Genomic DNA, 14,657 nt, shown 5'->3' with positions numbered 1-14,657 from the left:
GAGTACTGCATCCAGCTCTGGGATCCCCAGGACAAGAAGCACATGGACCTGTGGGAGCGAGTCCAGAGGAGGCCCATGGAGATGATCAGAGGGCTGGAACACCTCTCCTGTGAAGACAGGCTGAGAGAGTTGGGGTTTTTCAGCCGGGAGAAGAGAAGGCTCTGGGGAGGCCTTACAATACTTAAAGGGGGCTTATATGAAAGATAGGGACAGACTTTTTAGGAGGACCTGTAGCAACAGGACAAAGGGTAATGGTTTTAAACTAAAAGAGGGTAGATTCAGACTAGAAAAAAAAAATTTTTTATGATGAGGGTGATGAAACACTGGAACAGGTTGCCCAGAGAGGCTGCAGATGCCCCATCCCTGGAGACATTCAAGGTCAGGTTGGACAGAGCTCTGAGCAACCTGATATAGTGGAAGACATCCCTGCTCACTGCAGGGTGATTGGACTAGATGACCTTTAAAGGTCCTTTGCAACTCAAACCATTCTGTGATTCAATGTGTGACTTGCCAAAAGCGTTTGAAAGGCATGCTCAGCCTTCACTATAGGGGAGGTTTCCTGTTCCTAAATTAGATGACAGTGAGAGTTTTGACTCTCCCTTTTATCCTAGCTAGTCCCTCTGAGGAATAGTATTGATCCATATAGGTATTTATGAGAAGTTCAGTGCCGTCTGAGTGGCACATACATTACTGGGTAGCAATCTGCGGTCAGATCTTTGAGGTGAAGATAATCCTAAATGTTCTAAACATTGAGGTCAAGCAATTTTCATTATGAGCTTTGTTTATGTTGTCAAGATGTGAATTTAACAGCAGTTAACATGGATAAAAGTTCAACTAAGGAAGTGGACTCAATCCCCTGGACTAACTCAGCTGTTCTCTGCGCTCACAGTAATCACAGGGCCTAGAGCGACTCTGAGCCATCTTCACTGACCCCAGCAGACCTCGTGGTCGGCAAGAGTCCGGAAAGGCTGTTCACAAAGGCTGCTTTGGCAGTCAGCTGCCTTCACTAAGTACCCCTTCTGGCAGGGTTTGAATATTCACGCTGAGAGCCTGGATAAGGGAACAGCACAGTAGCTACTACAGTGGCTGTAACACTATCATGATGCAGTGATAAATAAACAGTGTAGGATAATAATTAGATGCCAGTGTCCAAAAGGCCATCACATGTGTCAGCCTGAGGTTAGCTGAAGCCTTCAAAGATTTCTGGAAAGGAGAGAGGCACTGATGATGGGAAGAAAGTTTCTAGTGATGGAGAGAGCTTTTAATTGGGAACCATCATAAAGCCTTTAAAATGCAGAAGGTAAATACTAGAACAAAGCAAAGTTGTGAGGTTTGGTTGGTTGGTTTTGTGAAGTCATGATCCAGAGGCTCAATTCATGGGTATTGAACATCTGGGGTTTGCTTTGTTGGGACTAGATTTAATTTCTGTGCTAGTCTTCACATTGACATTTTCTTCTTGGTTTTTTTTTTTTTTTTAGCATGCTCACTACTTTTTTGCCTTTTGAATGTCAGTAGTAGACCAAACATAACCATCTCAGACTCTGAGAAAAAGATTTAAGAGGAAAAACCTCATTTAACTCAGAGTCTCTCAGCCAAAACCCTGGAGTGAGTGAGCAACAGGAACTCTGAGGAAACTGGAATACAGCATCTTTGCACTGCTGAAATTTGTGCTTTAAAAACTAAAGATAGGATTGAAAAAGATCTTGAACTGAATTAGGGCTGAGGCTATTTTTATTTATTTTTGCAAAGTGAGAAAACAGAGTATTTTAAATAAAATGCCAGTTTTGCACAATTAAATCCCAAATTAGAATTGTCCATGAATAGCATCAGAAGATACTCTGCTGTAAAGATGGAGAGAGAATTCAGAATGTAGTCCTTCCCGTGGAAAGGATAAAGGCAGAATTTGCTAATGTATTATTTAACGCTTGTTATGTAGTGCATTAAGCAGTCACTGAGAGGAAAGCTTTTAAAAACCAAGAGCCTCTCTGATAGCATTAAATCTTACCTTAGATTTTTGGCTAAGTCAATATTAAGAAAATAAACGAATTAATACATTTCAGTCTGCCCGATTTATAGAGGCCAATCAAGTTACAATGCTGGACATGGCCAACTGAAAGAGGGGAATAGATTTACCTGAGTGAGGTCTTAATTTAATCAGTTGGCCCCAGAGAGCTGAAGTCAGCAGGCTGGGATGATATAAGAGGCAGCAGAGAAATAGTGCCTTTACCGCAGTCGAAAAGAAGAATGACAGTGATGGAAAGGAGTCTAGGCAGTGTCAGAACACACTTATTTCCATGATTTATTCTTAATTTACTTTAATGACAGTCTGAAGGTTGTCCATTTTTCTTTAAGTGTCCTCAGAATACTGATATTTTCTCTAAACATTTAGAGCATGCTTCTTCTCCCCCTCCTTTCTGTTAGGTCCCTTGCAAGTTGGAACTGAAGAGGAGCTATGTCCGCACTTTGCCATAGTGAATTTTGAGCGCAGTGGCAGATTGCCCTTTCCTGCCATGCACCTTGCCAGAGAGTGTCCCTCTCTGCAGTCACCCTTGAGTCAGCTCTAGGAATTACAGGTTCCTCTGGGATTAATGTTGATATTATGATAAAATGGAGGAATTCGTTGCATTTCTTTTACAGTTTATACTGGCAAAAGAACAACGTGTGCCTTCTCAATACAATAGCTCATTTTTATTATCAATTGAGTTTATTGATGGTTGTTCAGAACTACTGACATGCAGACAATGATCTCAGATTGCGTTTACATTTCTGGAATACTTACCATCTTTCCCATTTCTGCCAGGAACTTGCTTCTCTGATTCAGAGGTTTTATTTCAAGATTGGACTGTTGTTTAAACTGCACTACAAATCTACGGCTTTTACTTTCTTGCGTATGTGCACTGCATTCATTAGTATCACAAATCTTTAAGCTTGGACCTGAACAATTATTGTTAATTTTTAAGTTCTTCCAGGCAGGAATTCATTTTTAGCCAAGCATTTGGGTATGCTTTTACAGGGTAGTGGCAAAGTTAAAAGAAGCTGGGCTTAAGTCACTATGTTCTCTGGTCTCCTCCTGCAGCAACTCAGCAATTTGACGGGTGTTTCACTGGGGCATGTTAAAAAACCACTTGATCATGCTTTAAAGGATGAGCCAGTTCCCATCCCAGGTGAAATTGAAGAGAGAAAACTTTTCATGAGAGAAAACCAGGTTCTGACACCAGCCACCACAATGCAGAAAGCTATTATTCCGCTCAGGCTGTGTCTACAAGTAGACAAGTAGAGCAGACCAGTAGTCAGAGAAGATTTGTTGAGCAAAACAGTGGGTGCTGAGGACCCAGTGGCCATACTGGGTCCAACTAAAACATTAGTACAAGTGCCCCATCACTCTCCATACATGGTTCAGTTATTCAGACTAGTGTACAACATGTTCCTGCAACAGACAATTTAAAGCCACTATTTAAAAGATGTGTGATTAATCTTACATTTACTTTCATGTTTTCAGATATACTCAAGGACAAGAAAACCCATCCAGAAAACAGAAATGAACCAAAACCAACTGTGAAAAAGATGGACACCACAACCACCACGAGCACTGTCAAGTCATCCTCTAAACACAGTGTAACTGGAAGCGGGAGCAGTCCAGCCCCAAGTTCCCCACTTGTCATTTTAACAGCACTAGCAGTTCTGTGGCATTGTCCACTGTAGCTGTATTGCCCTGCAGCCACTGCGCAAGCGTTTCTGTTCACTGTCATTTATACCTACAGCCTTACCCAACAGAAAACAAAGTTAAATGGCTCTCTAGTTTATGTGCTATGTTAGAATAAATATTAAACTATATGCTGGAGTTGGCAGATACCAAGTGTCATCACTTATCTGAAGATAGCCTTTGACAAAGCCCACCCAAGATACGAGGGAATGATGACAAGGGTCTGAGTAACTTAAGTTATGGGATAGAAATAATTGAAAACACAGAAATTGTGTATGTGTGTGTTACTGTTATTCTCAATTTTGTTCACTGGAATCTGACTGGCTAGTTTTGTTTAATTTTTCTGATAAATTATATGAATGGTCAGTCTTCAAATTCAACCCAATACTTTATTTTTCTAGTGAACAGCTAACAAGCTACGTCTACAGTTGTAAACCACGTTAATGTTAAGTACTCTCTACCAGCTTGATGAAATGCCTAAGTGGTCAAGAAGATCAAAGCATGTTTGAAACTTCTTTTCACTCTTACTGTTTAGATTGTAAGAAGCAACATAAAAGCATATGGTGTGTCTAATATATCAGTATAGTTGCCTTAACTATGGAAAAAATTAGAAACACTTTGTTTACTGAGGGATATAGATAGTGAGTTTCCCTGCCCCACAAAATGCCATCACCAGATGCTTAAGCATATGCTCAAGGCTTACTGGATGAATGTCCAGCAGCGGGAAACATAAACAAACATAATAATGTCTTATCCAGTTGAATGCAGCTCTGTACAGAGAAAAAAAAAAAAGAATTCAGTTCAAACTTGCTTTGTCTATGTGATGTTAAAAGAAATTTTCCATAAAGGTCCCACAGATATAAATTATTGGGAACTCCCTTAGACCCTAACTAGATTTTCTGCATCGTGGATCTCTGAAATCAACTGTTTCATAAACTGTGTATTATTTAATTACATTTAATGTTTAAAATTTTGTATCATGGTAGGTGTAAATGTAAAACAATCTGAAACCTAGAACATTCTCTGTTATGCCTCATCCTGATTGCTACCCTAGAAAATGTCAAAATGTGCATTATATTACAAGGCTATTTTTTTTAATCAGTGATACACTGATATGTTTTAACTTTTCGGATGAAAAAGTACTATAGTAACTTCTAATGGGTTAAGAGTTAATGTGTGTTTTCCAGCAACTGTTTACAGTGCCATTGAATATATATACAAACACAACTGTATGAATACAATGATTAATATGATAAATATATGAAACATTAGAATTGTTATATTTACTACATTTCATAACTATTACAACAGTTTAATGGCCATTTTCATGTTGTAGACTATTATTATGTACAGTTTTATAAGATTTAATGTAAAACACTTGCCTTTGTTTTTTTATAAAACATCTCTTTGATACTTAAACAGCCACTGACATAACTCAAAAGAAGAACCCTGTATCTTACTAATCAACTTCAGGCATTTTATTGGCAACTTTGATTATAAAAGACAGCCTGACTCAAAGAAGGTGCCATGTGCCAGTATTACTACTGGCCACTTAAATAGAAAGTGGCAATAATACAGTGGCATACAGTAAGTGAACGAAGACTCACTACACTTGTCTGTTTTCAGCTAGCATTAGTGAACATGTCTAATTATGTTTGCAAAGGTGAGGCTTGAGTTTTGTTTTTAATTTGGGCTCTTAGATCATATTTACAGACATAAAGGTATAATCAGAACCATCGACACACCCAGCTGCAAGGGAGGTGTTTCTAAAGTAGCAGCAGATAAGTTTTCTAAAAGATAATTCAATTTTAATGTTGAAACAAGATAAAATGGAAAAGATACTTATACTAACATGAAATATTTTATATATGAATTCTGATTTTTCAAAATGGTAAGGATATTAATATCACTAAGCAGTGCTTTCCAGTCATATCAGTGAAAATCAGTTTTCCCAAAAGTACTAAAATGGCTATCCTGTTTTCCAAGGTTTGTGAGGTGCACCAGTTTCTTGAACCATCATTAAAAATGCTGCTCCTGGTATTCATTTTCAGTGCCCTTTGGAAAAGTGCACTTTTACCTGAGGACGTGTGCAAGTCATGTCATTTGTACAGTGAAAGGACACTGTAATTCCCTGCAGTCTTAAAAGATCAGGTGTACAGACAGGCTGGTCTCTGTGCACACAGAGAAATGTACATCAGGTGCTAACTCTTACCACCAGCTCCTCAGGTAATACCAGTCACTGTGGCTTCATTGAAGCAATTCGTATCTGTTCCTTGTGAACCTGACCCCTCATTTAGTATTCTCACACTTCAGATGCTTAGTCATCATTCAGGCAAATGCACCTTGCACACCTAAGTCTTCACCAGGACTTCTATGGATAGAGCTAGGGTTTCAGGGCTGGGCTCTGACGCTACCAGATTTCAGCTGTGCAGCCTGGAGTTTTCAGTTCTTCTCACCTGCAGAGGGGGAACCTGAATACTCAGACTTAGGTGTCTTTTTGAGGCCTTTTCTGTAAAAGGTTTTGTGCTTTTAGCTCAGAGTAGTGATCCAGCTAGCCTAGTATTCAGCTGGAACAGAGGAAGTTGCAAAGGCCTGCAGTAGGTGTGCACAGAGTAACTCACCCAGGGGATTATTTGTTGCTGCTAAATGTCATAATCTTGCTAAACAAAAACCTCTGAAAAATCAAGGGTTTGAATTTTGAGTTTGGTTGGCAAATATTTTTATGATGTAGCATTCATCTCTCAAGCTAAACAAGACAACCCTTTTAAAGTTTCTGTAACAAAACTAGAACAAGTTCAAATTGTAGGGTGAGATAGAATCAACTCATTTCATTGGATTCAACCAATAATTTAATAGACACAAATTGCTACAGAATGAGGGAAGAGACCTCAGAGAACTCCACATCTATTAATACATTTCACACTAAAACACTTTACACTGTAAGAACAATACTGGTCAAACCAGCATGAAACATGTTCATAATGTGCATCAGAAATGGTACAGCTTTAAAGGGCAGTGCAGTATATTTTTACTGATGGTTTATGATTTTTTTGTCCTCAGGATCAGTTGCATTTACATATTAAAAAAAGTGTTTTCCATCAAACAACAAATCTATACCAGCAAAGGCAAAAACAACTGGCTGTGTCAGATAAAGCAAGTATTTCTTTTCAGATGAGTAAGATACCTATTTTACAAGATCTTATTTTGTTATGCAGGACACTGCAATTACGATGTAATTGCAAAGGTCTAAATTCAAAATACTTTTAAACTTGTCTATGTAATCTCAGTGTATAAAATAAGGCACCAGTCTAAGAGCGTTGCTGTAGCTTTGCCTAACAATTATGAATTGTATTTAGCCACTGCTTTTTGAATGTTTATTGTTGTGCTATGAATTTCTTTTAATATTTTGCTGTGCCAGCATTTGTGAATGCCAGCATTGGAAAGTAACTGCTGTCATACATTTGTGAGTAAAATCAATCTATAATTTTCTCTTGATAGTGATGCAGGCTTCTTACCAAATAAGACAAAATTTCCATGGGCATACAGTCAGTTCTCTTAGTGTTTCACTGATATTTGGGCTCCGTGTTACACCAGGTTCACGTGTCACTAGTCCCCTTCCCAGCTACGAAAGCCTCAGGGAGAAGAGTGAACAAAGGTGGACAAAAGCGTGTGTGGCTGCAATGTGCCAGTGCCAGGCAACCTCCAGCTGTCTTTGCTGAGGCCCTCAGGCGAGTGTGCTCAGCTAATTTCAAGCGGCTTTTACACATCTCCAAATCAACACATGGAGACTGGCCAGGCAAAGAGCAGCAGAGGATCTAGTTGCATTTACAGGCAACTTCAGAGACACCTGCTATGAACTGCACTTTTGTTGCAATTTAGATGCTTTACTGAATCCTGCCTCTCATTTTCAACCTTGCACTTGCTTTCTAGCTTGCATATTGCCAGTGTTATGCCCTGTCTTCTAGTATGCCAGGTACTTGGTCGTTGCATAAGGAATTGTGATTCTGATCTCTCAGTAATGAACCTTTTGAGGTACAAATATCTGTCAGAGCTTGACAAGGGCAACACAAATAATAATGTCCAGCTGCACTGAGTTCAGAGGCTCATCTGGCTATGAGATTCACATCTCTTTGATCTCTTAAATCAGATCTGTATTTAATATATCTCTATTTCCTTTTGTAACCAAGATTGCAGCATGTATCATACTTTTAAATTTGACACTCTAATCCTGTGTTGGTCTTCTCAATATTGTCCTAATGGCTGTTGTGGACAGACTTCATTTTAATGTTAGATGAGCCTTTTTTGCCCAGATTTACTGAGCCATTCTTATTCAATATTGCACATGATTAGGTTTAAGCAGTATCTGTTAGAAGAGCTGAAACACACATTAAAGTGAGATTCTGAGTAGGACAAAAATCCAGAAAGTCCCTATGTTCCTGTATTGGACTCTTCACATTAAAGAGCTTTTAAGGTTTAGCTGAAATTACTAGTCAAAATTTCATAACTAGCATGATGTCAAGGGGATTTCAGCCTTGCATTGAAAATTGATAAGGAGTCTACCCATTTTTTAAGTTGGAATTAATTGATATACATGCTTCCTCATATCTCTGCACATGGGTAAACTTCGGTCTGTAGAAATAGGAGACATTCCCTAAAATGTATCCTGCACATTGAGCATCACAACATCGTAAGTGCTTAATGTTACAACTAGCCAAAAGCACGAGACATATATTTTCATTTATAGCATTTCACTACTCACAGTGCTTCTTGTAAACATACGGCATGTGTGTTAACAAAAGGTGAAGCATCTTTCAGTCTATGTCATTATAGCTGTGACATGCGTTAGTCAAAAAGAACGTTATTGCCTCAGAAATCCACAATTATTCTCAATACTGAATTTGCTTCTGGTTTCCGCTGTCACTCTCTAAATAACTACATTTAAATTGTATTAAATATTAAGCCACCAAAAAATAAATAATGGCCAAGAGGTTGTAATAAATAGAGAGATAATAAACTCAGAAAAGTATGCTGCATTTAAAATAGAGAATACTCCTAGGTAAGAAATCCCTCCTGGACTAGAACAATTTTTCAAGTCCCTGTCCCCTCTCCAGATCCATCACCTTCCCCTTCTATGTCCACACAGCACAGTATGAAGCCAGCATGCCGGACGCTGGTGCGCCGAATCCAGAAAAGTGAATTAAAACTGTTGCTGCGTAGTGGTATTTCCAAGTATTGTGCTTAAAGTGGGCCTCCTTTTGATGGTTATGAGGAATGCATTCAAACTGCATGTGCAAATGCTTACCTTCTTTTTCAGTAAATAGCCACAGCTGCTGCAGCTTTCAGAAAAGGCTGCTGGACACAGACTGTAAAGCAGTATTTTTGTGTTGCTCTCATGTCATTTGAGATTAAACTCAGTCCTTAAAATAGATTGGTTTAGACATTCCAGTTATTATCAACACTACAATGAACTCCCCCCCAAGAAAATCATGTAATAACCTTCTGAGAGAAGGGCACGTAAGAGAGACCACTGATGCTTTCAGGAGTTGCATAAAGTACTTCATTAAGTAGCCAGTAACAACCATGGGGGTTTTCTTTCATTTCTGTTCAGAAAGCATTAATACTACCTTGCAAAATTATGCAGTTTGCACTTAATAATTTCAATTAATCTTTAGTAAATTACCCAGTACTTTGTAATTATAATATTTGCAGCTAATTTAGTGCCATGCTAAAAATCATTCGTTGCATAATATAAGCAATTAACATTTATTCGGGGTTTTTTCTGTTGCAGGGGGATATATAAATTATCCTCAGTGGCCTTTCTGTACACCTAATTAGCACCTGTTTGAATTATTCTACAGGCTATGGACATTTCATTTGAAAAATAAATGCATTGCTAGTTTTGTGAACTCCTTGCAAATACACAGTTGTAAAAATTACTTTTCAGGGGAATACAATAACATGTTTTCGTATGTCTTCTGGGTTTATGAGCTAGGCTAGGCTTTTAGGCTATTACACCTAGAATAGGTACTGACATTTTTAATGCTGTTAAAATGGAAATAGTCAGATACCTCTTTCCCATAATTAAGTACAGTATCCCAGATTTGTAGCCTGGTTTATTCAGTAATAAAAAAGGAAAGCATTAAGACATCAAGAACATAGATCCTAGTGTAACGTTCACATTTCTGTATATGCATTTACAGTTAGGAAGTTTTACTAATCAGAGACTATCAAAAACACTGCTGTGCTGGAGTGTCAAGGATACTATGTTAAAGTTGTGGAAATTAAACCAGATTGCTTCAATGTTGTATGTAAGCTTCTAGGTAAATCATAGTTTTCTATTTAAATGCACAGTATATTGAGGAAGATCATTTGATCTTTCTAAAAAGGAGATCTGAAAAAGACTTTCTAACAAGAATGCCAATATCAAATATTTACAACCTCCATACATATGAAATTAGGAAATCAAAAAAGGACTTGAGACTTCTCTGTGGGTATGAAATGCTGCAGCAGACCCTCAGCTCCTATAAATCAGTACAGCTCCTTTGATTTCAGTTTAACTATGTAAATTTATCCCTGCATAGTATCTAGCCCAAGAATGTGAATTCCTTCCCATCTTTTTGCAGGTGCAGAAAATCAAGAGTAACTGCAGTGATTACAAAATTTGCATAACAGTTTTACATTGCCCAGGCCACTGATCAGATAGTATCTTCATGCCTGAAAAGAAAATCTGTAACACATGGGATGCCATTAAGTCTTCTGGCATCTTCCCTTTCCAGGGGCACGGCAGGGGCCTTTTCCAGAAGCAGCTGGTATGATTTGGGGCTACAAGGAGATAGGCATACTGTGAGTATCTCCTAGGGTAGAAAATCTCAGAGGTTTGTTGATACAGATCAGGCCTTGAGGCAGATCAAGTTTGATTTTTCTGTTTCATGTTAAAACATAGGATCCAGGTCTTAAACTGGCCTCAGAAACTAATTGAGATTCAGTGGCGAGAACTGATTGTGGCTTTGATGTTTTCAGAGAAGCTTAAGCAGCAGAGAAGGCAAGCAGCCATATTCTGCTTCAGCTGAAGCTCGTGTGTTTTGCATTCAGTTTCAGATAAAATTACCTGTGAGTTTCTAGATCAGTAGTGGCAAATTTGTGAATTACTACAGCCTGTTGCTCTTCTATGGAGAAGAAATGAAATTTCCTTCTAAGCAGAAAAAAAAGAGAAGGCTCTTTATTTTTATTTTCTATTATGCTAAACATCCAACTTTTGGAAGAAAACCAAAACAGGATGTTGGGCCTCCCAAGGACATAGATCCCCCTGAGTGGGGTTGTTCTCAGTGCATGTAGTGATAACGGTGTCAGAGTCTACTTGTCGTGAAAGAGGATGCCTACTCTTTGGCTCTTTTTTGGGGCTTGAGAAAAGCTACAGTTTATGGCTCAAAGATGACAAATCATTTAGAGGCAAATGTTGTAGACAAGTCCATGAAGCAGTGAAGAAAGCAATAAGATGTGGTGGTGGTCTCATTGAAAAAATGAGAAAATGAATTTAACCAAAATATTTGAGCTTTTGCATTAGGGATGAACAACAGAGTTGAAACCTACTCCCAAAACACTGCAGTCGCATATGGGAACAGGCTAATGTAGCATCAATATTATAAAAAATGTTTATTGTATCCCACTTATTATATGGGGCAGTATTAGAATAAAAATGGAAGCCAGTACACTAAACCTTGCATAATACTACCACTTCCTGTACTTTGATATCAGAACTAATACAGTATGAATGTTTACAGTACACTGGGGTAGAAATTCTAGTAAAATATGTGCTTTGTCATTTAGCTTTTTTAATAGTTTATGGCCTCCTAGTCTTTTTTAGTTCATTTTATTTTACAGGAATTAATAGGCCGCTTACATTTGTATTTTACATTAGTTGCATCATGGGTATTTTAAGTTCCAAAATAGATTGGGTTTGCCCTAAGCAGTATTCAAGCTCTAATAATTATTTCTATTTCCCAATCACGTGTTTTATGTGCAGTGTATCTGCTTATATTTTTATTGAATAAATCTGTCAGTTTTCTTCAGTTTGTTTTCAGCATTGAATATGATAAAGGCAAACGAGGTCCTTAAAGAACAAGGCTACTTTGAAAAGTTCAAGTAAACAGTGTGTTTTGTAAAGGACAGTGAACTATGAATGGGAATAAAAATAAATAATCCACAGCAGGAAATTGTTGTCATCTATTAGAATTTTTGTATTTTTTTTCTGAGTATTTTTCATCATTGTTGCTGTAAGTTACAAGGCTGATAAAATCTTAAATAAAAATATTTTAATCTGTTCAGATGATGCTTTGAATAAAAGATGTAGCCCTTGAGAACTGCTGAGGAACTCTTAATATTTTGGTTAGAGGCTGGCAAAGAAAGGTCTGTTACTTCAGCACATAACTACTTTCTTGCTCTTTTTTTTCCTGTCTTGCAATAAATACAGTGAGATGTAAAGGTGCCTACCTGTTCTTCTGGGAGCTCAAATATTAGTGAAGAGACACAATACTTGCAGTGGTCTGCTGGGTAAATGCCAGCATACCTCCACACAACAGGTAGGACTTTTTCATCAAACCTCCATTCCTACATAAACAGTCAGATCTGACTCCTCCATTGACTGAGGTCTTGCAATAACTGTGTGCCATATTAAAAGCCTTGCCCTTGGTTTTGATTAGACTCGCATTATTTTTCTGTCTTCATATAGCCAGTGTACTAGAAAAAGGAAACTCCCTGCTGTTAGCTTGGCGTTTTCATCACTTGTCAGTTATGAACTTTGCAGTTCCTCTTCTTTTGAGGGGGAAAAAACCCTTATCTGGTATTTTTCTGTCAGATGCTGATTATTGTGGTTGCGTCTCTACCATTTCCTAAAATGACACAGCAGAGACCTTTGCTCTTATCAGCATTTGTTAAAGCTACTTTTCATGAGCTTCTCTTCACTTCTCTATCAAAACAGCTGCTTTTTTCCTGCTTAAAAGTTGGTGGGAAAGGTATCAGCTGTTTTTTGTCTTTTATTTCCTGTTTTGTAGTATTTAGGAGTTCTTCTTGTAGTATTCCCAAATGGGTTGGATGAAAGCTATAGGACAGACCACTGAACCACAAAAGTATCATGAACAAAATGTTCTTTTATTGTTTAAATGACTGCGTTCCTCCTATCTAACTAACTACCTAGTTTTTTCCTACTCATTTTGTTTTCTGATACCACAATGATTTGAGTGTTGCCTCCTAAAGCATCCATGATTCCAGCTTTCCTCGATTCTTTCAAAATGCTTCCTATCCAAGGTCTGGGAATTACATACAGCTCATCTCACCATCTATGGAGAGTGCTTTTTTGCTAATACATTCATTTTTGACCCAGCTCCAAAGATAATAGCCAACAGCTCTTCTCTGCTGATGCTAGAGGAATGCTTGTTCTCTGAAGTGCTGCCTCATAAAAGCCTTTTAAGTTTAAGGATTTCACATTCATCCTCTAATTAAGCAGGTGTCTAAATCTGTGAAGCTGCTTCATTCTGAAATCCAACCTGCCTCCACTTCAAAGGATGTTGTTTCTTTTCTCAAAGATGTTTTAAAAAGTGCTTCTTCGACGGTTCAAATTTGTAGGGTTATTTAAAGGCTTTGCCTCTCACCTGATTCAGTACTTATTTTCCAAAAATACACAGAATACATCAGATCTGATGAGATGCCTTGAGGATGTTTCTTAATGGCGGTGCTGGAGTCCATATCTTTGACTGAAGATCTTTAATTGCATTGAGTAACTAGCCCTTCTGCTAGCCTAATAACAGAAGTGGTTGCAACTGCATATGATCCATTTTTCTCATCAGAAATCCTAATGTTTCCTTATGGTTTTTTTGGTTGTTGTTGGTTGGTTGGTTTTGGGTTTAAGCAATATGTCAGTTTGGCTCTGAAATATGTCTAGAATTTGTCATACCCAAACCCTGGAAAAAAGAGTGGATTTAGCCTAGCTTGTCCCAGGGGCTCCAGTGTGGTACAGCTCTAAATACAACCACTGACTTATAAGAATGATGGTTTGCCTTATGATATTGAGAGAGGCAGCGTGACTTCAGTGTAGGAAGTCTTCCTACACTTCAGCTTTACATCTGAAAATAAACAGTCTTTTTTTGGAAAGAACGCTTGTGAAATCATTATTAACTCCGGAACCCAACATTAACTACCACCATCCTAAAAGAGCAAACTGAAAATACTCCTGCTTGTACAAGAAAAAGACAGGTTTTATTTGCGTTTATTATGTCCTCAAGGAGAAGCAGAGTTAACTTTAGAAGAAAGAAAGAATTCCAAAAGCAACAGAAACCCATGCCCTACACCTACAGTTTTATGTCCTACAACCACAGATTACTACTTTCCCATCTTGCATGTTTTCAAGAAAACAACATATGGATGTAAGGAATTTGCCAGAGCAAGCGGGAGGAGATTACACCAGATGTGTGAGCCCTTTTTACTCAAAGTGGCCACTTGGTATTTACTTACCGACTTTTGTTCAGTCATTGGTCCAAGGTACCGACTAGAACCTGAACGCCCCCCACCCAATAAGACAGAAAACTCATTCAGCTGTTCCCCAAGTAGCCCACAGGGCATGAAGGGAGAGAAGTTTATGCTGATCTTCCTCCACCCAGGAGCAAAAAAGGATGAATTAGGCCTGAAACAATCCTTCGGTTTCAGAGCTACCCTTTCAAAAAAGGCTTTTTTTCATACGACCCAGTATTTGTTGATTCAGGCAAGTGCTGGGGCGGCAGGAGTCTGCTCCCTTTATTATACTGCACAAACTGTTATGGTGTCTGCCCTCTGTTTTCTCAGCCAGAGTGAGCAGACTTTGCCAGCTGCAAAATCAATATTTTTCATTACATACGAACTCAGTCTGCAGAACTAGAAAGTATCCCAGTCCTATCGGGTCTAAAATGTGGATTTCCTCACATCT

The 14,657-nt window shown here is 38.3% G+C and overlaps 1 protein-coding gene across 4 annotated transcripts in view; it reads left to right on the top strand.

Moving 5' to 3' along the window:
• LOC104640687 (glypican-5) overlaps positions 1 to 12,067 on the top strand; it is a 394,501-nt gene extending 382,434 nt beyond the window's left edge. For all 4 annotated transcript variants that reach the window (XM_075760926.1, XM_075760928.1, XM_075760925.1 and 1 more), the window contains one exon: positions 3,500 to 12,067. In XM_075760926.1, coding sequence (XP_075617041.1) covers positions 3,500 to 3,702 — 203 coding nt within the window. In that variant the 3' untranslated portion in view covers positions 3,703 to 12,067. The remainder of the gene's footprint in view (positions 1 to 3,499) is intronic.
• The last annotated feature ends 2,590 nt before the right edge of the window (positions 12,068 to 14,657 follow it).

The sequence above is a fragment of the Balearica regulorum genome, chromosome 9 (assembly GCF_011004875.1).
Source record: "Balearica regulorum gibbericeps isolate bBalReg1 chromosome 9, bBalReg1.pri, whole genome shotgun sequence".
In the NCBI taxonomy this organism is placed as follows: Eukaryota; Metazoa; Chordata; class Aves; order Gruiformes; family Gruidae; genus Balearica; species Balearica regulorum.
The sequence above is the reverse complement of the archived record's forward strand: the minus strand, read 5'-3'. Positions and strand labels throughout refer to the sequence as shown.